Genomic DNA, 26,465 nt, shown 5'->3' with positions numbered 1-26,465 from the left:
TTTAGCCCAAACGCCAAATAAATCCCCTGCATTTTGGTAAAATAGCTTTATCCTCTGTCAAAACACAAACCAACACACTTTGGGGGGAGGGGAGGAGAAGGAGGCAACACAGTCTAGCCCCACGGCTCATTTAGAAGAGGACATGAGATTTAAAAGCCTCACCCCACTGCTTGCCCAGCTGAGAAAAAGTCACGACCCTAACACCCACTTATAAATATCTCTTGTTATATTAAAAAAAAAAAAAAATTTCCAGGGCCCACCTGGCTCTACTCCTGCACAGAAAGGGTTAACCTTCAAAATTCAATATCAGGGTCCCGGGATGGGGCTGGTAAGGAGAGGCAGACTGGGAAGAAGGGGGGTGCTGAAAAACAGAGGGACAAGCCAATGTGTAACTGGGGCTCTCCAAAACATCCAAAACAGAGAAGGGGGAGGATGCCTGTCAGAGACAGAAACCAGTGCTGTCCCAGGGGTTGTCTCACTCCTGTCCCCAGTGTCAAATGCTCTGGAGTGATCTGTCCTTTCAGACACCCCTGTGAGGTCCCAATATCAGGATCCATCCTTTCCTCTCAGTCCCAGCCCATTCAACTCACCACCGAGCTTTTAAGGTCCTAAGAGGAAGCAGCCCACCCCCCACCCCCCAAGTAAGAAGCGTGAGGAAAGCTGGAGGTCCTTCCTGGGAGGAGAGTATTCCGGGAGTGAGCCACTTCTGGGGCCCCCCCTTCAGTCCCTGACCAGGCGGTAAATGTGGTGCTGGGCCCCCCGCTCACTGGTGGAGACCTCGAAGACATAGGCGGTGCAGAGCAGCAGTTCCTGGGTGTCTCTGTTTGTCACCACCTGCCAAGGAGGCCAGGAGAAGGGGTTTATGCTTGGAAGGGAGGGCAGGGAACACTGTGCCCTCCCCGAGGAATCATGGGATACCCAAGAAAGGGATCCCCACCATGTCATGTTCCCCCAGGTAGATGGGATGCCAACATGCCAGGTTCTAGGTCTCAGGGTCAGTAGGGAGGGGCCTCACATAAGATGCTATATCACATTACAGGGTCAAGGGGGTCCCCACCACATCATACTTCCCAAAGTTAAAGGAGATTCTACCATATCAAGTTCCCTGGGCTAAGGTTAGGTTCCCTGTGAAGGGGGTCCCCTAGGCTGAAGATCCACTGTGGGGTGTCCTCCAGGTCAATTTCCCTTTTATGAGAATGCTGTGGAATCCCCACCATAACAGTTCCCTGGGTAAATGGGTCCCCTAAGCTAAGGGTCAAGTGTGAGGTCCCCACTGTGTCAGTTTCCCAGGTAAAGGGTCCCTAGGCTGAGGGTCTGTTGCAGGCACTCCCCTCCACATCAGGGTCCCTGCTCAGGCCCAGCACCAGCACATCACCTGGAGGATGGTGAAGTTCTCCAGGACACTGTTCATCATATAGCGCTCGGGCAGCTGCCGCAGCTTGTGCAGAAAATTCACCAGGTACTCACACATGGGTGAGCGCAGCAGGCGGTACACAAACCTCCCGTCCTCCAGCTGGGCACGCTCCGTCTGAACCAGGGGACAGGGAGTGGAGAGGACAGTGACTCAGAGACACAGGGGTCACCCCAGGAATTGAACCCCACTCCATGCCACCTCTCAGATGCCACACCCACTTCCCACTGCCATCTTCCCTCCATTGCCCCATCCACAGTGACCAAAGATGGGACCCTGAACCCTTGGGTACCCAGCTCAGGATCACTGAGCCTGGAACTAGGGACCCCTCCAGCCCCTCGAAGCTGTTCTCTGAACCCTCAAAACCCTCCAGGCCCTCAGATACCCTCAAACCCTCCGAAGACCCTCCATGAGATCTCCAAAGTCTATTTGACCTTTGTACTTGAGAACCCCCTCAAGCCCTCCGCAAGCCCTAAGTGTGACCCTTGAACCTCCTTGCCCTGCGGACTCCTCCAAATCCACAAGAACCTTTTGAATCTTAGTGACTGTAAATCTCTGTACCACACAGTATCTTTAAACCCTCAAAGTGACCCCTACACATCACTTTGGAACTCCGGATTAGCTCTAAGCCCGTGCATTAAAGAGGTTAGGACACCCCCCACCCACCATGCAGACCCCCAAAGGCCTGAGCTGTCGTGGCTCCCAGTCCATTTAGTCTGCACCCCCAAAGTGGCAGGTGGCTGGGCGCTCACCCGCCCAGAGCTCCACCCCTCCAGCCTCACCTCCACCTTCTCCACAACCTGCTTGCCAAAGGAGCAGACCTTGGAGGAACAGGTGAGGGTCATGTGCTCCAGGCTCTCGTACTGGCTGCTCACTCCATAGAAGCCACCACTGCTACCGCCGGCCCCCACCTCCTCGCCACTTGGGCCCCAGTTCAGGTCCGCCTGGGGATGGGGAGGCACAGGTAAGTTGGAGGGGGTGTCCCTTATAAACAGTGGGGACTCTTCTAAAGTGGGAACTCTGCTCCATGGCCTGGTGTCACCCATTGCCCTGCAGCTGCCCATCCCTCTTCCTCAACATTTAAAGTCCCCACCTCTCCATGGGCCAGTTTCTGGAGAAGACCCACCGTTCCTTCCATCAGTGTTAAAGATGTCTGGGTCCCCCATGGTCCTGACCCTCTCTCCTCAGTAACTTCCCCACCAAAGAGGCCCTGGAATTCAACTTTTTCTCCTGAAACCCCCAACTCAGGAGTTCAGCCCCTTCCAAGGGCCTGGTTACTAAGGAGGCAGCTATTCCCTAGCAACCAGAGGCTCTCCCTCAGGGCCCTTCCTGACCCTGGTTGCTAAGACAAGTGGCTATTCCCTAGCAACGGGGCATGGTGAGGTCTGGGGAAGCCTGACTCCTCTCTAGAAAACTCTCCCAGGCCCTTTCAGCCAATTCTCAGATGTCAGATCCCTTCATGACCCCAGTGGCCAATTGGCAGACAGTCCATTAGGCCAAGTGGAGCCTAATGAAGCCTAAGACCCCATCACACCTTTGGTCTGAGCCCCTTGGTCACCTTCCTGGGAGGCACATCTCTTCCTTTTCCTAACTGTAGTTGCTAACTTGGTCAGGTCATTCTCCAGGGTGGTTTAGTCCTCTCCCCAGAGGCCTGACTCCATCCATCACCCTGGCAACAGGGCCTTGTGAAGCCAAAGAAAACAGAAGGTCTTCCCGGCCACTCCCCTGCAGCCCTTCACATACTGGGCTTCTGAAGGGTTGCTCTCCAGACCTGGGACCTTGTGAGGCCTGTCTTAAGCCCTAGCAATGCCTAAAACTTCAGCAGCACATCCTCAGAGCCGTCTCAGGCCTCCACATCACATACCAGAGTGCTTCATAACCATGGAAGCTACGGGCTTTCCTTCTCAGAGACTACGTAGATCCCTCCACAGCCCTGGTTACCACAAGAGTTAGCACGACCTAAACATTCACGATATTGATTGAACCCCTATAGCGTCAGTCATTGTACTGGACACCACACCAGATAAGCCTAAGAAACCCCCTTATTCACAATTACGTACCTGGCTTAGGGCTTATATACATTAAGTGCTCAATAAATGACTGCTAAATAAATACAGGACTTTACAAAGCCACTCCCCAGCTCCTTCAGTCGCTTCCTCAAGGCCAGACATTCTTAGCAACAGGGTCTGGTGAAACCCAGTAAAGCCTCGTCCCCTCTTTAGAGACCAAACACTCCAGGATTCATTTGCTAAGGGGAAGGAGCCATTCCTTAGCAACAAGGTTTGGTGTGGTCAGGTGGGATATAGGGAAGTCTGAAATGTCACAAGCAAATCCCCAGGGCCATATCAGTCATGTGACTGGGTGTGGCAAAGTCTAGTGGGACCTGGGGAGGCTGGAGGTCTCTACACCTGCACTGGTCCCATCCAGAACTCCTTGGTGTTCCTTGCTGCTGAGGGGGCTGACACTCTGAGCCATGAGGACTGGTAAGGCCCAGGCTGACCTGGTAAGTCCTGAGACTCTCCGTTAGAGCCAGTGGCCTTAGCTAGGAGGCCACATGATTTGTGAGCACTTTTGTTTTTGGTGGTGGAACTCACCCAGAACTTGACCAGGAAGAAGGCGTGGGGGGGCCCACGATCATACAGCTCCCGCAGACCACCCTTTTTCTCAGGGAATTTGTCATAGATCTGCCGGACGTCCACACTCTCGAGGGGGGGCGCTCCGGGGCTGGGGCAGTGCTGGCTGATGTGTACAAACAGGTGCCTCTGGTACTGAGGAGGGACAGCCATGGGTGAGGAGCGGGAGATGGGCTGGACCCCCAGCCCTCACTGCCCAAGCCCATCCCACACCCCGTCACCATCGCCACAGCTCCTGCTTGCTGTTCCACTGGGCCCAGCTCTCAGGCACTGTCCCTACTCCCTGCTGCCCCTTTACTCCCGCAGTATCTCAGTCCCCAAGCCCTGTCCTTACTGTCCAGTTCTCTGCCCTGTCCCCTGCTCTCCATCCCCACAGCCCTGTCCTCTCCCACCCTCACCCCAGCCTTCTCCCTGGCCTCCCAGCCTCCAATCTCCTCTTCAGTTCTTCACTCACATGGCTACAGAGCTAACCCTGGCCCTCCCCTGCTCATAATCCTCCCATGGCTCCCCAGTACCCCACGGAAAAAGCCCACACCCCCTCAACCTGGCCCTGTATTGAATAGGTGTTCATGGATGGATGGATGGATGGGTGGAAATCCACAGAGCCCACATCAGGACTTCCTATCTGTTCTTATTCTTATCACTTCTGTCCATACCCTGAAAATATTCCCCTTCTTCTCTTCCAATACAAATCCTCCTTCTGTCTTTCCAGGCCCAAGTTCATCCAAATCTGCCTCTTCCTGAAAGCCTCCCTTGATTGTAGTCAGATGGCATCTCTATACCCTACCTTTTCCGTGGTTCCCCATTACCCTCTAAACAAAGTCTGGGTCCCTCACTCAGCTTGGCAATGCCAGCTCCTCCAGAACCAGCACCTACCCACCTATCTGCAGCCTCACCAGCTCCCACCATATTCAATTATTTGTTTCCCTGAAAACTTCATGCTGTTTCTCTCTGTGTGTCTGAAACATCCAGTTCTGCACATGGCAAATTCGTCTCAGGGAAGTCTTCGCTCACTCCCCAGGTATAATTACTCCTCTGTACACCCATAGAAATATGAGCTTCCCCTATCCCAGCACATACTTGCTATTCAACAGACATCGGTCGAGAGACCTACTGTGTGCAGGCACTATTCTGGGTCCCAGGGCTACAAGGGCAAAGTCCCTTACCTCATGGAGCTACTGGCAGGGACAGAAATTTTTTTAAATCATTCCATGGATAATATAACCTTCAGAGAGTGACATATGCTATGAAAAAATAAAGCATAGTAATGTGGGCAAGACTGTCATTTTCCATAAAGTGACTTGGGAAAGCCAGTCTGAGAAGACAATCAAGCAAAGGCCTGAATGAATGGAGGGAGAGAATGGGGATATCTGGGGAAAGGACATCCAGATGCAAAGGCCCTGAACCAAGAGTGGGCCTGGCATGTTTGAGAAAGGGCATGGCGGTCAGTGTGGCAGAGCAGAGTAAACAAGGGTGAGAGGGCAGGAGGTAAGATCAGAACAGGAATGAGGGTCAGATCAACCAGAGCTTTGTAGGCAACTGAAAGGACTTTAGCTTTTGTTCCAAGTGAGATGGGAGGGTTTTAATCTCATCTTACTTGGGTTTTACCAGGACCACGATATACAGCAACTGGCGTTTAGGTCACTATGGCAGAGACTGCTGTGTTCACAAATCCCAGCTTCTTTTCACACAGCTAAACTACATTTCCCAGGCCCCTTTGCAGTTAGGTGTGACCACGTGACTAAGTTCTGGCCAGTGGGATGTGAGCAGACCTGATAGTTGCCACTTCCAAGCCAGATTCATAAAACCTGCATAAGTCTTGACTCTCTGCCTTCCACCATCTGCCAGCCAGATGCAGAGCATCCAGCAGCATCTTCTGAAGCCCTAGAAAATGGCAGAGCCGCAAAATGGAAGAAGACTGGATTCCCCAAATCACTGTGTGGAAGGCTCCTACCGACCAGCCCCACTGACATGTTAATGAGTGAGAAACTTCTATGTTGTTCAGTCTCTGAGAGTTGGGAGTTATTTCTTCTAACAGTCAGTCCACTCTGACTAATATGGCATCTGTCTCCATCCTAGGCCAGGAAAGCTGGCACCTAGAAACAGATTTTCTTCTCCAGGCTCCCAGTATCCACCCCAAAGCCTGGCACACAGTAGGCATTCAAAAATGTTTACTGAATGAATGAACGATGTCCTGGATGATTTCTCTGGCCTTTCCAATCCATGACCCCATGACCTTCCACTTCCTTTATTCCCGTAGTTCTCAAAGTGTGGTCCCTGGACCAGCAGCATCAACATCACCTGCGAGCTTGTTAGAAATGCAAATTCTCAGATCCTACACCAGACCAATTGAATCAGAAATTCCAAGGGTGGGCCTAGCAATCTATGTTTTAACAAGCTCTCCATGTTATTCTGATACATGCTAAAATTTGAGAACCCCTGCTTTATGCTTTCCCTTCCTATAACCCCCTTCATTCCAAAACCCCCCAGTGACTATCCCAAAATTTCACTCACAGAGTCAGCTGCATCCGGAGGTTCCACAAAGGCTGAGAACTCCACCAGCTGCAACCGAGCAGTGCCCAGAGCCCGAGCCTGCCAGGCTGGGGGTGATGGGGCAGGTGGGGGCAAAGCAGGAGGTGAGAGGGCTTGGGGGGGCTCGTACCCTAGAGAGAGAAGAACAAACAATAATAATTGCTAACATTTATTGAATATATCAAGCACTGTTCTCTCTTGCCTGCCTCCACTTAGAAGCTGAAAAAGCTAAATACTCACTTTCCCAGCCTCCCTTGCAGCTAGAGGTGGCCATGTGACACAGTCCTGGCCAATGAGACGTTAGGGGAAATCTGCTGGGGGGCTTCTGGGAAGGAGTTTCTTCCTGAATGAAAAAGACAGAACTTTGGGAGGAGAAAGCTTTTGGCTCTGGCCAAGTCCTGCTTGGGATGTGATGCCTGGAGTCACAACAGCCATCTTGGGATAATAAAACAGAGGCCAAGAGACCTATAGAGATGCTAGTCCTGATATTGCTGAGCTGCTGAACCAGCACAGGAGCAGCCCACCTCCAGACTTTTTGTTATGTGGAATCATTAAAGCCTTTACTATTTAAGGCACTGTTAATTTGGATATTCTGTAACTTGCAGCCAAAAGCATTCCCAATTGATGAATCTGTGGAACCTGAGAGCTCTCTTTCACCAATGTGAGTTCTTAGGACCACATCAGCATGGACTTCTGGAAGCCATCTTTGCTACCAGGTGGGCAGAGCCTGCCTGGGAATGAAGCCACCACAGAGGAAAGCAGACCCAAGCAAGTCCTGATGCTACCATTTGAGCCCCTGGATCCAGCCATGCCTGAAGCCATAACTCCTGAAATATCAGTTACCTGAACCAATAAATTCCCCTTTTTTTTTTTTTTTGGTCATCTAGCTTGATTTGGGTTTCTGTCACGTGCAGCTAAAGAATCTTGATTAATATATCAATGTCCCTGATGTCCTTTAGGTTAGCAAGTGACAGACCATAAACCCAGTAGATCTGGCTACAGAGGCCAGGCTCTTAACCACTATAAATTCTGTGACTCATCTTTCCATACCCCCACAGGCCCTGCCTGAGAGCTGGATCTCAGTAAGAATGTATCCCCTGATCAATGGAAGGTTGAAGGAAAGGCAGTCAGGGCTGAGAAGAGAGAGGGGAAAACAAGAGAGGGTGGAGAACAGGCTCTTACCTGGGAGGTCAGTAGATGGAGGAGTCAGTGACAAGGAGAACGGTGTCTGCGAGAATGGCTTCACACTAAAGGAGAAAGGAAACTGGGGGTCAGTAAGAAGGAAAGATGCTAATCGTACCAGCTAACATTTACTGAGGGGCCATGACAAGCCAGACCCTGTGCAAGCACATTATGGGCACCATTTCACTGAAGCCTCACAGCCTATATGAGGTAGGTGTGATTACTGCTCTTCTCATTTTGCACAGGAGGAAACTGAGACAAACAGGGGTCAACTGACCCGCCCAAAGTCACACAGCTGGCATGGTGGAGCCTGGGCTCAAACCCAGATCAGTCCCAACCACAAAGCCTGTGGTCTTGAGGATATTTTGGTGCCTCTCACAAAATGGCAAAAAGAGAACACAAATGGGGTCTCAAGAGGTGGGGAGAAAACAGAACAAATAGGAAACTTGGAGAAAGAGGAGGCTGAAGGCTCAAGAGGGTAGGGAGAAAATGACCAGAGGGACATCAGGCAAAAGTTCAGGGTGGAGGTGAAGCACAACAGAATCTAAAGCAGTGTTGTCCAATTCCCAACAGCCAAACACAGAAGCAACCTAAGCATCCATCAACAGATGAACGGATAAAGAAGATGTGGTACATGTACACAGTGAATACAACTCAGCCATAAAAAAGAATGAAATAATGCCATTTGCAGCGACATGGATGGACCTAGAGATTATCATACTAAGTGAAGTAAGTCAGAAAGAGAAAGACAAATACCGTATGTTATCACTTATATGTGGAATCTAAAATATGACACAAATGAACATGTCTACAAAACAGAAACAGACTCACAGACATAGAGAACAGACTTGTGGTTGCCAAGGGGAGAGGTGGGGGAGGGATGGACTGGGAGTTTGGGATTAGCAGATGCAAACTATTACATATAGGATGGATAAACAAGGTCCTACTGTATAGCTCAGCTAACTATATTCAATATACTGTGATAAACCATGATGGAAAGAATATGAAAAAGAATGTATTTATATATAACTGAATCACTTTGCTGTACAGCGGAAATTAACACATTGTAAATCAACTATACTTCAATAAAATAAATGTTTAAAAAATAAAATAAGGGCTTCCCTGGTGGCGCAGTGGTTGAGAATCCGCCTGCCAATGCAGGGGACACGGGTTCGAGCCCTGGTCTGGGAAGATCCCACATGCCACGGAGCGACTAGGCCCGTGAGCCACAATTGCTGAGCCTGCGCGTCTGGAGCCTGTGCTCCACAACAAGAGAGGCCGCGATAGTGAGAGGCCCGCGCACCGTGATGAAGAGTGGCCCCCGCTTGCCGCAACTAGAGAAAGCCCTCGCACAGAAACGAAGACCCAACACAGCCATAAATTAATTAATTAATTAATTAATTAAAAATTAAAAAAAGAAAAGAAATACCTTGAAACATTTTTTTAAAAAAAAAAAATAAAATAAAATAAAATAAAATAAAGCAGGGCTGTCCAATAGAATTTTCTGCGATGATGGAAATGTTCTGTATCTGTGCCATCCAATACAGTAGCCACTGGCCACATGTGGCTACTGAGCACATGACCTGTGACTACTGAGTATGAATGTGGCTAGGGTATTTGAGGAACTGAATTCTTTTTTTTGGCCACACTGAGCGGCTTGCGGGATCTTCCCAACCAGGGGTTGAACCCGGTCCACAGCAGTGAAAGCGCCGGGTCCCAACCACTCTACCGCCAGGGAATTCCCAAGGAAGTGAATTCTTATTTAATTTTAATTAACTTAAATTTCAATAACCACATGTGACTAGTGACTGCAGTATCCGACAACAAGGCTCTAGAAGCCAATAACCTCTGGGTAGCCCAGGAGATAGTGGTGAGGAGACTGAGATGTCAGAGGGCAGGCAGAGGCCAAGTGTCAAAAGATCAGGATAAGAAAGACACAAACTCCATGGACATTTAGACCTGAACCCGCAGAAACCATAACCTAGTACTTGCCATCCCAGTTCTGAAATCTAAACCCCAATACCCTACCCTCTTACCCATTAGGGCCACTGCTGAAATGCCACCTCCTCAGAGAGGCCTCTCATGACCCCTGTCTAAATAGAGGATATATACCCTGCTTTATTTCCCACATTTATTCTTTTCTTATTAATGCTTATTTATTTATCTATGTTTATTGTCTGTCTCCTCCCCTCTCCAAGTATATAAGCTCCACGAAAGCAGGAATTCTAATTTGTTCAATGCTGGGTCCCCAATACAAAAAGAGTACCAGGCACTTAGTAGGTGCTCAATAAACATCTGACTGACCAGCCAATGGCTTAATACTTCTCTCGGTTTCTGGAACTCCCCAAACTTTCACACCTCAGGACCTTGGCACATGCTGTTTTCTCTACCTAAAATATTCCCAACCCCGTTATGCACCTTGCTAAGTCCTACTTGGCCTTCAATGTTACCTCCTCAGAAAAACCCCCAGAACTCGCTCCGTCACCCAAGAACCTGTTTTGATTCTCCACACCACAGCACACACTTCAATTCTGTGTTTGTTTAGGTGATGATTTAATTAACATTCGTCGCCCCCATTTGACTATCAGCTCCATAAAAGGTGGGACTCCGATGCGCAGTGCGATGTTTGCCGAACCACCCCTCCTTCCAGCCCAACCCTCTCCCCTGCAAACCTGTAGTTCCTTCAGCCCCCAGGGACTTGTTCTGACCCTTTCCTGTGTCCCCATCCAGCAGCACCTCCCCAGCAAACTTTTTTCTCTCCCAGCCTGGATCCGCTGCCACCTCCATGGGCTGAAAACTGCATTTCCCATGAGCCTCTGGGGCCCTTTCTATCTTCTAGGCTTCAAACATATCCTGTCACCCTCAGGGCTCTCTCAGAGCTGAAAAGGGGCCCATTTTCTTCCTTCCGACTCTGAGAGAAGATAAAGAGCCCTGTTCTACCCTCAGGCCCAAGAACCACCTGTATGGGATAAGAACAAGCCTTTCCCATGAGCCTCTGGGGCCCAGACAGACAATCTCACTGGGAGGTCATTATCTCCATGGGCATCCTACAGGCCCCTCACATTCATCAAATCAATCCCATGCTAAGCTTATCTCCTCCTCAAACCCACTCCTCCCCCAGGTTGCACATTTCTGGATGGTCCCACCAACCCCAGTCACCAGCCAGACCCCAAGCACTCTCCTTGCCTCGTCCCTCCTTCTCAGTCCATCAGGTCCCAGCCCCATCCCTCCTTCTCCTCTCTTCCCCATCCCCTCCTCACTATCCCAGCTCAGACCTAGTCCTCTTCTCCGGACCACTGCCCCAGCCTCCTCCCTGGGATTCAAATGCAGATAGCCTGACTCCAGAATCTATGCTCACAAGAGAGTTGGGAGCTGGAAGATGGGGTGAGAAAGGGCTGGAGGTGGGCGGAGGGGGAGCAGGTGCTGAACCAGAATAGCAAGTACTTACTCTGGAACATTCCAGGGGGGCCCAGAACCCCCCGACCAAAACTGGAAAAGCTCTGGGGCCTGAAGAGACAAAGAAGGGGGCTCAATCAATTTCCTGTTGAAACCCAACCCCACCCCTCCAGCCCTGAACCCCACAATCCCCAACCCAGGCCACCTGAGGACCGGCGGGACCAAGTTTGGCCTGCAGGGAAGGTGCTGAGATGAGCTGGGCTGAGGACATGGTGGCCATTGTCTGGAAAGCCTTGTCCTTGGAAACCTGGTCCTGGAGGAGAAGTTGGAGGTCCATGTTAGCGGGAAGTCCCAGTCGATACAGGAAGGGTGGGACAATGACATGGCAGGGCAAGCCTGCGGAGATGCAGAGTTGGGGAGCCAAGGCAAAGGGTTGGGTGAGGGTCCAAATCCCTCTCACTACAGCCCCCTGCCCCTCCTGGCCTCCTCAGGAATGTCTGGGAAAGGGAGAGGGTGGGAGGATGGGCAAGGGGACTTACCACATTCAGGGCCTGCCCATGGGGGTGGGGGAGGGTGCCAAAGGAAGAAAGAAAACATGACTTAGGAAATGAGGCCTGGACTGCCCCACTCCACCTTCCTGCCCTCCCAAACCCTACAGCCCAGCCACCCTGAGCTGAGCGATGGGAGGAAGGGGGAGCAAGGGATGAATATAGAACAGAAAGTAGAGAAAGCCAGGCCTAGAGGAGGAAAGGGGTTCCCATGCCCAGAATAAAAGCAATGAGGGTTTCTAGGTTCAGAAAGAGCCGGAAGTGGAGGTTTCCGAATACACAGGCAACAGGAAATGAGACTTTTAGACCCAGAGAGAAGAGACGGTGAAGGTTTCCCAGCCCAGACAGGACAGAGGGGGACAGTGAGGTCCAGAAAAGACCAAAGACTGGGAGTGAAGGTTTTCAGACTTAAAGAAAAAGGATGGGGAGGCTTCTGGGCACAAAAAGAACAGGAAGTAGTGGTCCCCAAGTCCTAAGGAAGAGGCAGAAAAGACCCCATACTCAGAGGAGTAGAAAATGAAGGTCTCAGGCCAAGAGGGAACAGGAAATCCAGAGGATGCAAAAAAGAAAAGGGATATGAACATCTCCAAAAGGAAATGAAGATTTCTGGGCACAGAAAATGCAGGCAGGCAACACGGAAAGATGAACCAGAAGGAGACAAAGAAGAGATCCTCACAGCATAAGAGGGAGAAGTCAGTGAGGGGAGGGGAGGGAAGGGGAGGGGAGGGGGGAGGAGAGGAGAGGGAGGGTGAAGACCCCAGTAGTCAGAGGACAGGCCCGACGCCCCATCCTTCTTGCCTGTCCTAAGCTAAATCTCGGTCCCCCTCTCTCTATGACACTCTTCTTACCCAGGGTCTCTATTCACCCCCCTTGCTGGGCCACTAACCCCCACCTTGGGTCTCTGTTCCCCCCATCTGTCTACCTCTCTGTGTGACTCTGTCCCCATCTCTGGGTCTCTGTCCCCCACCCTGGGTCTCTCCCTCTTTCTTTGGACCTCTGTTGCCCCTCTCTCTCTGGGTCTCTATACCCTCCACCCAGGTCTCTGTCCCCCTCTCTCTGGGTCCCTGTCCTCCTCTCTCTGGGTCTCTATCCCCCCTCTCAAGGTCTCTGCCTCCCTCTCAGGGTGTCTGCCACGGTCCTTTGACCTCTACCTTGAGCTTGGACTGGATTTCCCTCGATTTCCTTCGGGCCAAAACCTGGATATGACTAGAGACCTGAAGGGAGTGACAAAGAAGCAGATTCAGGCCACAGCCACTCACCCCTTGCGTCCCGTACCCCTTCCCTCCCTCCAGGTGCCCCATGGAGCTGCTGAAACACAAAAGATGACAAATACATAGAAAGTGCCAGCTGTCTTGGAGCGTAAGAACACAGATGCGTCCATAAAGGCTATTCTTTTCTCACTAACACTACTGATCATCCCCACACCCAGCAAATCCGGGTCTTATTTCTCTTCCCCATCCTTTTCTCTTTGGCTCTTCTGGTCTGTCTTACCCTCTAGTTCTCATGCAACTGCTAAGAGAACTATACCAAAATAGGCACAGTTAGAGTGTACTAACAAAGGGGCCAAAAGAAAAGACAAAAACACATGAACAAGCCTCTCCTCTAACGTGAATCTGCTGGTAGGCTGACCCTGACAAGACAAGCCCACTCCAAACAGAAGCCCACAAGGCAGTCCTGAGACCTGTTTGCGAGTTCGAGTCTTCCCTGTTCTCAGCTTGATGTAGCGGGCAATCAGTTCATTCCGACCTGAAAAGTCAAAGATGGAACAGAGTTAAACCTTCAGCAGAACTTCCCAACAGAGAGGACACCAGGGAAGGAGAGAGAAGCAACATTTCCCAGAGGTCCACAGCAAGCCGGGGGCTATAAAGGAGAGGAGTTATGACTGCAGGCTTTGGAGCCAGGCTGCCTGGGTTCAAATCCCAGTTCTGCCACACACTGGTTCTTTGTGGCCTCAGGCAAATCATTTAGCCTTGCTGGGCCTTGGTTTCCTCATCTGTGCAAATGGTGATGCTAACTCCTACCTGAGTCATTCTGAGGACACAATGTGCTTTTATGTGAACTGTGCTTAGAGCTCCATCAGTGTTGCTTAATATTTTTATTAACCAGTGGGGGCTAAGGCAAAAGAGCGGGCTGGACTCACCATACATCTTGCCTTCATCGGACAGGATGATTTTCCGCCGGCCACAGGGTGGGTAGATGGCCAGGGCCTCCTGGAAGCTCTGCTCGATGTCTGGACTCCAGACACCCTCTGCGTCTGGGCCCCCGTCTCCCCCCGCCCCCTCACTGCCGCCAGTGCCCTCCTCGCTTCCTTCCTCACTTCCTGTCCAGCCGCTGCCATCGTCCAGGGGGGCCCCAGCCCGGGGTTCCCCCATCTGGGCCTGGAGGAACACAGAGTTCAGCAACGTTCCCCTGACCCACCCAGAGGGACCTCAGAGCAGAGTGGGCTAGAAGTCCAGACTGCTGGGTCTGAGAGAGGAGGCTGCGGGCACCCAGACCCTTGGATCTGAGGGAGAAGAGGTTCGGGGATCTGGAACCCTGGGTCTGAGAAAGGAGGGGGCTGGAGGCCGAACTCCTGGATCTGAGGGAAGCAGGAGACTGGGGGCCTGGACTCCTGGGTCCTGGAGGAGAAAGGGGCTGGATTTCTGGGGAAGCTTAGGGTGAGAGCGTTCTCCTCTGTGTTCTCAAGGGAGCCTGGATTGTGATGAAGTCTTGAAGACCCCAGAGTAATTAATGACTAGGGTCCAGGAGGGCTGAAAATTTGGGTGTGGATTACTGGTTTAAAGAAGACAGGAGTCAGAGCCTAGTTGCAGGGAAGGGGGACGTGGGTGAGATCTTCTCAGTCCCACCCCGAGAACAGGTGCCAGGATGTGAACAGCAGCTGCTAGAAAAGAAGGAGGGGCACAGGCCCTAGTAAGGCTGAGGGGAGATCCAGAGAGAGGGGGACAGAGAGAGAGAGGACAGAGTCCCAGAGAGAGGGAACAGAGACCCAGTGTCGGGGGACAGAGACCCAGAGGGAAGGGGACAGAGACTCAGGGCACAAACTCAAGCCAAGACCAGGAAAGACCTACAGAACCACAGACTGGGGGGCAGGGGCGCCCTGCCATCAGGAGAGTCAGAACAAAGGGCCCAGGCGTCCCCTCCCCCAGTTTCCCACAACCCCCATCAGGGGAGGGGCTGGCCAGCGAGGGCGCCTCCTCTCTGGACCCCGGCCCCGCCCCTTCCCTCCCCTTCCTCCCCCACCTCCACCAACCCCCCCCCCGCCCCGCGGCATGGGCTCAGATCCAACTCAAGTTCCCAGTGACTTTCCGGAGGCCGGGAACAGGGGAAAACTTTTTCCAATACAGTCAGATCCCGCCTCCCTGGCGGCTCCACGTCTTCCACAGCTTTCCCAGGACCCCAGAGTCCAGGCTCCCAACCCCCTCCTTCCTCGGACCCCGGAGCTCCGGCCCAGACAAAGACCCCTGGCCGAGCCCAGTGGCGCTGAGGCATTCAGGACCCCCGTAGGCCAAAATCCCAGCCCAGCTCTCCCCCATGTGGCCAAAGGGACAGAGGAGCTGAGTCAGAAAGGTCCCCACTAATTTCCTGCCCCAGGCCCCAAACCTCCAAAGAGACAAGACTGAAGATCCAGAAAGCACCGTAGCCCCCCCTTCTGCCACCCAGGAGGCCTCCTTTCTCCATGAGGAGGACCAGGCGCCCACAAATGACACACACAAACCAATTCGATCAGAAACAAGCATGGGGCCCTTTCTCACTTGAAACCGATACTTCCAAAGACATTTCCCCCACAGTCCCCAGTCCTCACCGACTCCCAGGCGCACACTCCCAAACTCAGACCCATCAACAGACACCCCAACTCTGGCGAAAGTTCCAACTCCACACTTAGACTCAGTCACGAGCGCAAACTCGGGCCCCCCCGGCAAAAAGAGGGCTGCAAGCAATTCAGAGACGGTCCCACAAACACCTCAACTCATAACGCATAACTTCCCACCCGAACTCACACACCCCGAAGCAGGATCCCCGACTCCCGCCGGCGCCTTCCTACCTACCTCCCGGCCTGGGGCTGGGGAGCCGCGGGCGGGCGGGGCGCTGCGAGGGAGAAAGTTGCCCGGGAGCTTTGTTTGGGAAAAGTGGGAGGGACCGGAGGGGGGGCGGGTCCGGGCGCCGGACAGCGGGAAGGGGGATCCGACGGTGACAGTCTGGGGGAGGATTTTTGCTTTGGGAAAAGACAGGTGAAGTCTAGCTGGGGCCTGGTGAGAATTTCGGGATTCTGATGCTTGGATCCCTGAGAGAGGAGGAGAATTGGGGGTCTGGACACCTGGGTCTGAGGGAGGATTGATGGGGACCAGGAAACTTGTCTGTATCTGAGAGAGAAGGAAACTGGGGGCCAAGATTCCTGAGTCTGGAGGAGGAATGGTCTGGGTGCCTGGACTCCTGGCTACCCTCTAGTGTAGTTTGTGTGTTGGAGATGTGGAAGTGATTGATAGGAACACAAAAGAATCCTGTTCAGCCTCAAGTATATTTTTGAGACTAGAGGTATGGGGATGGGTTTTTGCTTGATTTCCACTGATTTCTTTTGATTGATTGGTTTCCTTGTGACCTCATCAGAGTTAAGGGTCGTGAGCAAGACGACTGGGAGTTTATTGGATGTTCACCAAGGTGGAGACTCCCGCATCCACACGCACTAGTAGACTAGAGGTGGCAGCTGTCCCAGGACCCGGGGAGAGCCTCGGTGCCTGAGGAAAAAGATGAGGGTCCCTTAATTATACCCCTTAAAGATGAAGGGTCCCTTAAAGATGAGGAGTTGAGTGTTCAAACTCAAGAGACAAGAGGGGCTGGGGTCCAGACTCTGGGGTCCTGAGGAAAAAGGGAGCCCGGATTCCGGGTTCCTTGTAAGGTGGTACATAGGACTGGATTTAGGGTTTCTTGAGAGGGCGGAGCTTTTTAGCGGAACCGAAGAGGGCTCGGGGTTCAGCGTCCCTACACTGCACTCTATTGAGCGTATTAATCGTTTCAAAACCTGGAGAAGACGCAAAAGGACACGGAGAAACTCTCAGAGATAGATACAAAACTAAGCAGTGGGATAATCAGAAGGACTGCTCGGACACGGGTATTTCATGAGCAGAGAGAGCCTAGGAATGGAACTGAGGGCGCTAGGGGCAAGATCTGGGGCACAGAGGCGTGGCCTAGGTGCGGGGGCGTGGCTCTAAGTCAGGGGAGGGGCCACCTGAGATTGCAGAGTGACTCCGGCACGATGGCCACGATCAGAGAACAGGGGCAACACTGGGTCTCCAGGGCCGAGGTCAACCGACAGGAGCGTGGTCTGACTATGCGGGTGTGAACTTGAAATCAACGCCCGGCTCTGGCTCAAGGGGCGTGGCCCTTCCCTTAAGGGCGTGACTGTCCAATAGAGGGCTGGGCTCATAGGTGAGGTCAGCAGATGGGGGCGTGGTCAGACAATAGAGACGAGCCTAGGCCTCGCGGAGCTCATCCAACGCTCCAGGTATCCGGCCTGGGCTCGAGATCAGAACTGTTTGGATTTAACAGTCCGTGGACGGCCGGAGTCTGAGAGTCCGGTGACCGGGCTGTGGTCTAGTATAAAGGCGGGTCCCAGAAGAAGGGGCGGGGCGTGGGAGAAGGTGAGGAGGAATGAGATCTGGATACGAATGTGGGCGAAGGAGACGAATGAGATCCGTTGTGTGAGGCAGAGCCCAGAAGAGCTGGGCCTGAGGGGAGGGGAGGGGCCTGACACGATGGAGGGGGTTGGAGCAGAAGATAAGGGGGCGGGGGGAATGGGCGGGGTGTGCGGAGTTCCTGGGCCGAGGATAGGAAGGAGTTGTTATCTAGGGTGGGGGTGTGGGCACTTAGGGGACGGAGCCTTTATGGGGGGCGGGGGGGCTCTGACCCCTGCCCTTGCCACAGCCTCCCGGCCCGCCCCGCAATGTGGCACCCGCTAGCCCTGTTGCTGCTGCTCGCCTCTGCCTCGGTGCCCTCCTCCACTGCAGCCCCGATCCGCGATGCTGACGCCCAGGAGAGCTCCTCGGGTTTTCTAGGTCTCCAGAGTCTCCTCCAAGCCTTCACCCGGCTTTTCCTGAAAGTAAGCGCTGCCGTGTGTTGGGGAAAAGAAGAGGTACCGAGAAGAGGGACAGGGGCAGATGGTGACTGAGGGATGGAAGGGGTTCAGGGGAGACAGAGTGGGAGACGGGTCGCGGCCAGATAGAAAGATAGACAGAAAGAGGAGTCAAGGGACAGAGAGAGCGTGCAACAGGGAGACCGAGAGATAGGAAGAGAGGGAGGGAGACAGGCAGAGAAACAGACAGACAGGAGGAGAGAGGGATGGGGACAGAGAGACAGAAGACAGAAATAGGAAAGTAATGGGACAGATGGGGAAAGGAGGTGACCTGGTTAGGCCCTAAGGGTCAGAGGATGGAGAGAGAAGGGGATCCTGCCAAGGCTACAGATGTCCTGGGGAGTCCGGAGGTCCAGCAGCTCACCAATTCCTCCCCCAGCCCCAGGATGACCTGCTGCGGGTCATGGACAGCTTCTTCTCTGCTCCTATGGACTTCCGGGGCCTCCCTAGGAACTACCACCAAGAAGAGAACCAGAAGCACAGGCTGGGAAACAAAACTCTCTCCAGCCACCTCCAGATTGACAAGGTGCCTATGCCAGGAAGTCCCTCCTGGAGTCTCCCTAAGATCCCTCATGCTGCAGTATCTGTCAGGGAGGAGGGCATAGGAGGAAAGAAGTTTTTTCTTACTCTCCTTCGGGTCCTCACAGGTGACCAACAACAAGACAGGAGAGGTGCTGATCTCTGAGAAGGTGGTGGCATCCATCGAGCCAGGAGAGGGGAGCTTGCAGGGTGACTGGAAGGTTAGGACACGCCCCCAGCAAAGTGTCCAAGCCCAAACACTTTCTGTAGTTTAGGAGGAAAAGATGAATTGACTCTCCCACTCCCTCTGTGCTGGACACCCTCTCTCTGGGCCTCAGTTTTGTCATCTGTCAAAAGGGACTAACCAGCTCTCAGAAATGAGGTTTACAACCTCAGAGTACATCCTTGCTTGCTTCAAACCCCAGAGGGTTTTGTAAGCCAGAAAAAGTGCTTTTCATTCCAAGTGTTTGGTGAGATTCACCCTCGTAAACCTCAAAGTGTGTTTTGATCTCAAAGTGCTCTGCAAACCTCCAAGGATTTTTTAATCTATCCCGAAGTGCTTGGTAAATCTCTCCCTTGTAAACATCAAAATGTGATTTTTTAATAATTCCTAAGTACTTTATGAACCCCAAATGCTTTGTGTATCTCACCTTCGTAAACCTCTAGGAGTGATTCTAATCACAAAGTGCTTATTTTTTGATCCTAAAATGTTGTAAGAACACTCAAGTGCTTGGCAAACCCACATGGTTCTCCCACACACACTCCTAGTTTCTTATTTTAAAGATTTCAAATCTACAGAAAAGTTGCAAAAACAATAGTACCATAAACCTGTATCCACTGTTCCACAGAGCAGGGTTTCGCAACATCAGCACCATTGGCATTTGGGGCTGGATAATTGTTTGTTGTAGGGGGCTGTCCCGTGCCCTACACGATGTTTAGCAGCATCCCTGCCTCTACCCACTAGATGGAAGTAGCACCCACACCCCCTCCAGTTGTGACAACCAAAAATGTCTCCAGACTTGGGCTGAAAACCGCTGGCCTAGATTCACCACTTGTTAACATTTTACCGTACTGACTTTCTTTTTACTTTTTTATTTTTGAACCATATGACAGTAAATTATTGACATCATGACACTTCACCCCTAAATCCTTCAGCAGATATCTCCTAAGAATAATGCATTCGCCTGCGTGACCACAGTCCCATTTTTACACCCAAGAAATTTAACATTGATATCAGACTATTCTCTCTGTATTAGTTTCCTAGGGCTGCCGTAACAAAGTCCCACAGATTGGGTGGCTTAAACAACAGACATGTATTGTCTCACGGTTCTGGAGGCTAGATGTCCAAGATCAAGGTGTCAGCAGGGTTGGTTCCTTCAGAGGGCTGTTGGGGAGAATCTGTTCCATGCCTCTTCCCTAGCTTCTGGTGGTTTGCTGACAATTCTTTAACGTTCCTTGGCACGTAGATGCATCATCCCCATCTCTGCCTTCGTCTTTGCATGGGGTTCTCTCTATGTGCATTTCTATGTCCAAATGTCCCCTTTGCATAAGAACACCAGTCATATTAGATTAGAGCCCACTCTAATGACCTCATCTTAACTAATGAAAACTACATAGTGACCCTATTTCCAAACGAGATTACATTCTGAGCTACTAGGGTCCTAATGGACCTCAACGTATGAATTGGAGCGTGGGGGAGACACAATTCAACCTGTAACCATCTCCTATGGGGCTTCCCAAACCTCAACGTACTGAAATGTAGACTCTGATTCAGTAGGTCTGGGTGGGGTGGGGCCCACTCATTTGCATGTCTAACAAGCTCCCAAGTGAGGCCGACCCTGCTGGTCCACAGCCCTCACTTTGAGTAGCAAGAACCGAACAGACATTGAAATGTCCCTGCTGGACCAAAAGCTGTCCACAAGAGCTGACGTGATTGACGTTTGATCCAGGATTCAGTCAAGGATCACGTGTTGCAACTGTGGTCATGATTCTTTAATCCCAAAGTGCTTTGTACCTTTCAAACTGCTTTCTAAACCTCAGGGAATGCTTAATCCTAAAGTGCTTCTGAAACCTCCAAAATGTGTTTTCAAACCCAGAGGAGTCTATAAATCTCAGAGTATTTTTAATTCTAAAGCGCTTATAAACCCGCGTGTTTTGTAAACTGCAGGGTGAGCTTTTAATTCCCAAAGCATCCCATAGGTGGCAAAGTGGGTTGAATATGCCAGGGGAGCATCTTGAGGCTGTCACTTGGAGTTTCAGAGGGTCTCCTTGTCCCTCTTCACCAGGTACCCAAGATAGAGGAGAAGGAGGCCCTGGTGCCTGTGCCAAAGGCCGTGGACAGCTTCCACCCGGAACCCCACCCCCGAATGACCTTCTGGATCATGAAGCTGCCACGGCGGAGGTCCCACCAGGATGCCCAGGAGAGCAGCCACTGGCTCAGTGAGAAGCGGCACCGCCTGCAGGCCATCCGGGATGGGCTCCGAGAGGGGACCCGCGAGGACGTCCTCGAAGAGGGGACCCAGAGCTCCTCTCATGCCAGGCTGCCCGCCCGCAAGACCCACTTCCTGTATATCCTCAGGCCCTCCCAGCAGTTATAGGGGTGGGGACCGGGGAACACCTGCATGTACCCCCCCACCAGACCCCTCCCCAGCCACAATATGGAAATTAAATTTTTTCTTACATCCAGCAGCACTGTCTCCTGTGGAGATCTGTCCCCAGGCCTCAGCCAGCCAAGCCATGGCAAGTCCCCCCAACCCTAACCTTCAGCATGACATCCGGCTGAGCTGTTAGTTCCTGCCAACGTCTCTGGGTTGTTTTCTGATTCAGACGCCGTCTGTCTTCTGACTGAGCAACTCTGTGACCTCCAGCCCCATCAGTATCCTCAGTCCCCATCCCTGTCACCTCCAGCTCTGTCTGCCCTCCGGCCCCCAGCTCTTTCACTCCAGTCCTGTCTGTCCACTCTGCCCTTGCATTAGTTTCCTGTTACTGCCGCAAAAAATGACCGCAAATGTAGCAACTTAAAACGATACAAATGTATCCTCTCACTGGTCTATAGGTCAGAAATCCAGGATGGCTGGGCTGGTCCTCTGTGCAGGTATCACAAGGGCAACATCAAGGTGTTAGCCAGCGGGGTTCTTACCTGGAGGCTCTGGGACAACTCTCCTTCGAAGATCATTCAGGTTGTTGGCACAATCAAGTCCCTTGGGATTGGACTGAGGTCCCTGCTTCCTTGCTGGCTGTCACCTGGGCCACCCACACTTAGTTCATAGAGGTCTCTCTCCGGTTTTTGCATGTGGATCCCATACTTCAAATCTCACGCATGGAAGCTCTCTGTATTTCCCTTCTGCCCCATCTCCCTTATGCTTTCCTCTTCCTCTTCCAGTAGGAGAGAGTTCTCTGCCTCGAAGGGCTCCTGGGATTGGATTGAGCCTACCTGGACAACATATTAAACAGGTTCCATGAAATAGAGGGGGGCCATCTTTGGGGGGGCCATTATTCTGTCCAGACCCTGTCACCTCCAGCCCCCAAGTCTGTGTCTCCAGCCCCATCTCTGTTACATCCACCTGTCTCCACTCTCTCATCTTTGTCTTTTCATTCCCTGACTCTCAATTTACATGCTGACTCCATCTTGAATTGCTCTGTGTCTCTCTTCCTTTGTCCCTCTGTCCCTCCATGAGCGTCACCTTAGACTCTAACTCTGCAAGCCAGGCCTGCTGCCTCAGCCAAACCTGGAAGCTCAGAGACCCTGTCTTGGGTTCCCTGCCACTGTGCCCCCATCCCCCATCCTCAGAGCACCTCCTATTCCCTCCAAGACCCCTCTCTCAAGACCCACCATTGAGGGACTTCCCTGGCGGTCCAGTGGTTAGGACTCCACACTTCCACTGCAGGGGGCGCAGGTTCGATCCCTCATTGGGGAACTAGGATCCTGCATGCCATGCTGTGCGGCCAAAAAAAAAAAATTGAGAAGGCACATCAGGGTCTTTATGGTGCTGCGTCTTGTAGGGGTGCAGACACAACATACACTTTCTCCCTCGAAGCCCAGGTTCAGGGTTGGATCACCCCACAGAGAGACTCAGCACATTCAGGAAACTAGCAATGTGTGGGCATAAATAAAAGAGAACTTCCTTTTGAAAAAAATAGGTTTTTGATTATTCCAAATAAGCATCAATATGTCCTCATGGAGAATATCAGAACTTGACTGGCCTTTCCATAACTTCTCTCCCCACCCCCCAGTCCCATTCACTTTCCCACCATTGACAACTATTTCTTGTGTTTTTGGTAAGTGTATTAGTGGGCTAGGACCACCATAAGAAAATACCACAGACTGGGTGACTTAAACAACAGAAATTTATTTTCTCACAGTTCTGGAGCTAGAAGTCTGAGATCAAGGTGTCGGCCAGTTCGGTGTCTTCTGAGGCCTCTCTCCCTCACTTACAGATGGCCATCTTTTCTTTGTGTCTTCATGTGGTCTTTTCTCATGCACACACATGTCTGCATCCAAATTTCCTCCTCCTGTAAGGACATCAGTCATACTGGATTAGGGCCCATCTTAGAGACCTCATCTTAATTTAATAATCTCTTTGAAGATCTGTCTCCAAATATGATTGTATTCTGAGGTACCAGTGGGTAGGGCTTCAACATATGAATTTTGGGAGGACACACATCAGCTTCTAACAGTATATATTCTTGCTAAATATGATCATTCCTTTTTATGCATGTATTTGTAATTTCCATAGGTGGTATTACACATGTCATTCTTATGGGGCTTTTTTTTTTCAGCACCATCTTTAAGACTCCTCCATATTGCACTGGTACATCCAATATCCATCCAATCCACTGAATAAATGCCATGGTCAATCTTCACCACATATAACCTTTCCACACTCTCAGTGATGCACAACTGAACTGCCTCTGATTTCCCACCATTACAAATAATGTTACAATAAACATTAGTATATATGTCCCCCTGGCCCAGAAGGAGGGCAGGAGGGATCTGGGGAGCTATAACCAGTAAAAGAATTGCTGGGTTGTAGGGGACGCATCTACCTATTTTGATTAGGTAGAATGTTCTGACAAGTCTACTCCCTCTAGCAGTCCATGAGGATTCCATAACCTTAACCACACCTGGCGTCTGGGGAAATCGATGTTTCCCCATCTGTAGATCAATAGAAGTATGCATCCATAGGTGATCTAGAAACTGGCATTATCAGACACAGACCTTAAGGTAACTATGATTAATATACTCAAAAAAATAGATGAAAAGATGGAGAATTTCATCAGAGAACTGGAACCTAAAAAGGGGCGGGGGGAGGAGATGGAATCCAGTGTAAATTTTAGAACTTATAAATAAATTAAAAATTCAGTAGATGGGTTTTACAGCAGATTAGACACAGTGGGAAACAGGTCAGTAGAAATAGCCAGACTGAATCAGTGAAAAAGGATGGAAAATATACAAAAGACATATGAGACATACTGGTCATGATGAAAAAGCCTATCAAACGTATACTGAAGTCCTAGAAGTAGAGAGAAAAGAGAAAGAGTACTAAGCAACATTTGAAGAGACACTAGCCAAGAATTTTACAAAGTTGATGAGACATCAACTCACAGATTCAAGCTTTAGGAACCCCAAGCGGAATAAACACAAAGAAACCACACTTAGGCATATCACATTAAAACCTATGAAAACCTAAAACAACAACAAATCTTGAAAGCAGCCAACGGAAAAGGACACTTTACTTCAAAGAGGAAATAAGACAGACAGCTGACTTTTAAATAGGAAAAAAAAATGGAAGTCAAAAAACAATTCAATGACACAGTCAAAAGGCTGAAAGAAAGCCATCGTCAATCTAGAATATCATACCCAGTGAAAACATCCTTCAAAAGTAATGGCAAAGGGACTTTCCCGGTGGTCCAGTGGTAAAGAATCCACCTTCCAATGCAGGCGACACGGGTTCAATCCCTGGTCAGGGAACTAGGTTCCCACAAGCTCCAGGGCAGCTAAGCCCACGCATCACAACTACTGAGCTCACACGCCTCAATGAGAGAGCCCGCGCACCACAACTAGGACACAATGCAGACAAAAAAAAAAAAAGTAATGGGAAAATAAAGACATTTTTCCAGACAAACTGAAACAAAACATTTATCAGCAGCAGTCCTGCACAAAAAGAAATGCTAGAGTTTGTCAGGTAGAAGGAAATGCCTCCAGATGAAAGTTGGGTAATGAGGGGAGATATAAAGAATGCTGAGGTAAGTATGTGCCAAATCTAAATGAATACTGACTGCTTAAAACAATAACAATAATATCTTGTGGAATTTAAAATATATGTAGAATTAAAATGCACGACAAGGAATTCCTGTGGTTAGGACTCAGTGCTCTCACTGTCAAGGGCCCGGGTTCAATCCCCTGTCGGGGAACTAAGATCCCCCAAACTGCTCAGTGCAGCCAAAATAAATTAATTAAATAAATAAAAAGCAAGACAACAGGCAGGAGGAGCTAAATGGAATCAAAGTGTTGTTAGGTCCTCACGTATAGCCCAAGAAATGATAAAAGTACTAATTTAAAGTAGAACTCTAATAAGCCAAGGATGCCTATGGTAGTCTCTAGGAAAACCACCAAAAAAAGAATAAAAGAACATAACCATCAACATAACAGAAGAAGAAGAATAAAACATAAGAGAAGAGAAAAAAACAAAAAACAAAAAACTTGACTAATATAAAAGAAAGCCAGAAAAGAAGAGAATACACAGAACAGATTAGATGGGGGAAATATAAAACAAATAGCAAAATAGTAGATCTAAAGAAAAATATCAGTATTACATTAAAATTAAATGGAACTTTATCAGAATTGTTCTGTTAAGATTCGTGCATTTTAACACATGTAAAGTTTACCTGAAAATAAGAAATGTTAAAAAAATAAATAACAGTATAAAGTGGGGGCTTCCCTGGTGGCGCAGTGGTTGAGAGTCTGCCTGCTAATGCAGGGCACACGGGTTCGAGCCCTGGTCTGGGAAGATCCCACATGCCGCGGAGCAGCTGGGCCCGTGAGCCACAACTACTGAGCCTGCGCGTCTGGAGCCTGTGCTCCGCAACAAGAGAGGCCACGATAGTGAGAGGCCCACACACAGCGATGAAGAGTGGCCCCTGCTTGGCGCAACTAGAGAAAGCCCTCGCACAGAAACGATGACCCAACACAGCCAAAAATAAATAAATTAATTAATTAATTTAAAATATATATAAAGTGGGATGAGGGTACAGGTATAAATAAGAGAATGGCAGAATATTGACCATTGTTAAAGCTGGGTGTTGGATACATGGGGCTTTGTTCTGCTCACTTTGTATATATTTGAGGTTTTTCAAAATGAAGTTTTTTTTAAAAGTAACTGGAACTAAATACTCCCAATAAAGGCAAAGATTTCCTGATCTACAACTATATGCAACCATATAGCTGAATTTCACAAAAATTGAGCTAAAGAACCAGATCACAAAAGAGTATATACTATATGGTTCCACTTATACGGAGTATGAGAACAAGCAAAAGTAATCTATGCTGTTAGCAACAAGGGTAGGGAGTACCCTTGGGGAGAGTGCTGGTGCTGTGTCTGGGTGGACGAGGGTCTAGGGTTATTAACTTTTGTCCTTCCTGGTAGAGAGGAGAGAGGGAACACCTTTACAAATTTATATCCATGGGGATTCCCTGGCAGTCCAGTGGTTAGGACTCCGAGCTTCCACTGCAGGGGACACGGGTTCCATCCCTCATCAGGGAACTAAGACCCGGCAAGCCACGTGGTGCAGTCAAAAAACAAACAAACAAAACAAATTTATATCCAGCTTTTAGGCAAATAGGGAAGAGCAGAGAGCTTTTCTTGTATCTGCTTCTTCTCAACTGTGTTCAGTTCAAAATGATCCTTATGCCATAGTTGGATATTTTGGGGTGGCATATTCTGCTACCCTTCACTGTGTAATATACCCTAATCAATTATATTCCTAAACATTAGGAACAAAAAGATTTTTAATGCAATTTTTAAAAATATGATTTGCATTAGCAAAACAAAATACCTAGGAATAAACCTAACAAAAGATTTGCTAGATCTCTGACATTACTGAGAGTAATTAAAGAA

General features: G+C 50.2%; 2 protein-coding genes and 1 long non-coding RNA gene across 12 annotated transcripts in view; 1 reads left to right on the top strand and 2 right to left on the bottom strand.

Moving 5' to 3' along the window:
• Positions 1-31: 31 nt before the first annotated feature.
• TEAD2 (TEA domain transcription factor 2) lies at positions 32-15,824 on the bottom strand. Of its 6 annotated transcripts, none has more exons than XM_082435946.1 (12): positions 15,749-15,824; positions 13,843-14,080; positions 13,384-13,448; positions 12,854-12,916; positions 11,360-11,467; positions 11,207-11,265; positions 7,759-7,823; positions 6,559-6,707; positions 4,006-4,179; positions 2,194-2,355; positions 1,376-1,528; positions 32-834 (listed from the first exon to the last, which is right to left on the bottom strand). In XM_082435946.1, the coding sequence occupies exons 2-12, from the start codon at positions 14,072-14,074 to the stop codon at positions 721-723; spliced, it is 1,344 nt and encodes a 447-aa protein (XP_082292072.1). In that variant the 5' UTR covers positions 14,075-14,080; positions 15,749-15,824; the 3' UTR covers positions 32-720. The 6 variants fall into 6 exon arrangements, with proteins under 6 accessions (XP_082292072.1, XP_082292074.1, XP_082292073.1 ...); XM_082435948.1 differs by having other exon boundaries at positions 2,233-2,355; XM_082435947.1 differs by lacking the exon at positions 15,749-15,824 and adding an exon at positions 15,705-15,723.
• Positions 2,399-21,036, top strand: DKKL1 (dickkopf like acrosomal protein 1). Of its 5 annotated transcripts, none has more exons than XM_082436015.1 (5): positions 2,399-3,914; positions 17,622-17,796; positions 18,209-18,355; positions 18,477-18,569; positions 20,634-21,036. In XM_082436015.1, exons 2-5 carry the CDS (start codon positions 17,641-17,643, stop codon positions 20,943-20,945), a joined length of 708 nt encoding a protein of 235 aa, XP_082292141.1. In that variant the 5' UTR covers positions 2,399-3,914; positions 17,622-17,640; the 3' UTR covers positions 20,946-21,036. The 5 variants fall into 5 exon arrangements, with proteins under 5 accessions (XP_082292141.1, XP_082292140.1, XP_082292139.1 ...); XM_082436014.1 differs by lacking the exon at positions 2,399-3,914 and adding an exon at positions 16,939-17,302; XM_082436013.1 differs by lacking the exon at positions 2,399-3,914 and adding an exon at positions 16,942-17,338.
• A 3,993-nt stretch (positions 21,037-25,029) lies between these two features.
• LOC309648015 overlaps positions 25,030-26,465 on the bottom strand; it is a 114,461-nt gene continuing 113,025 nt past the window's right edge. Inside the window, exon 3 of the long non-coding RNA XR_014256433.1 lies at positions 25,030-25,050. This is a non-coding gene — a long non-coding RNA (uncharacterized lncRNA). The remainder of the gene's footprint in view (positions 25,051-26,465) is intronic.

Source organism: Balaenoptera physalus (assembly GCF_965194825.1).
Source record: "Balaenoptera physalus genome assembly, chromosome: 19".
In the NCBI taxonomy this organism is placed as follows: Eukaryota; Metazoa; Chordata; class Mammalia; order Artiodactyla; family Balaenopteridae; genus Balaenoptera; species Balaenoptera physalus.
Note: the sequence above shows the minus strand (reverse complement) of the source record. Positions and strands in the feature narration are given on the sequence as shown.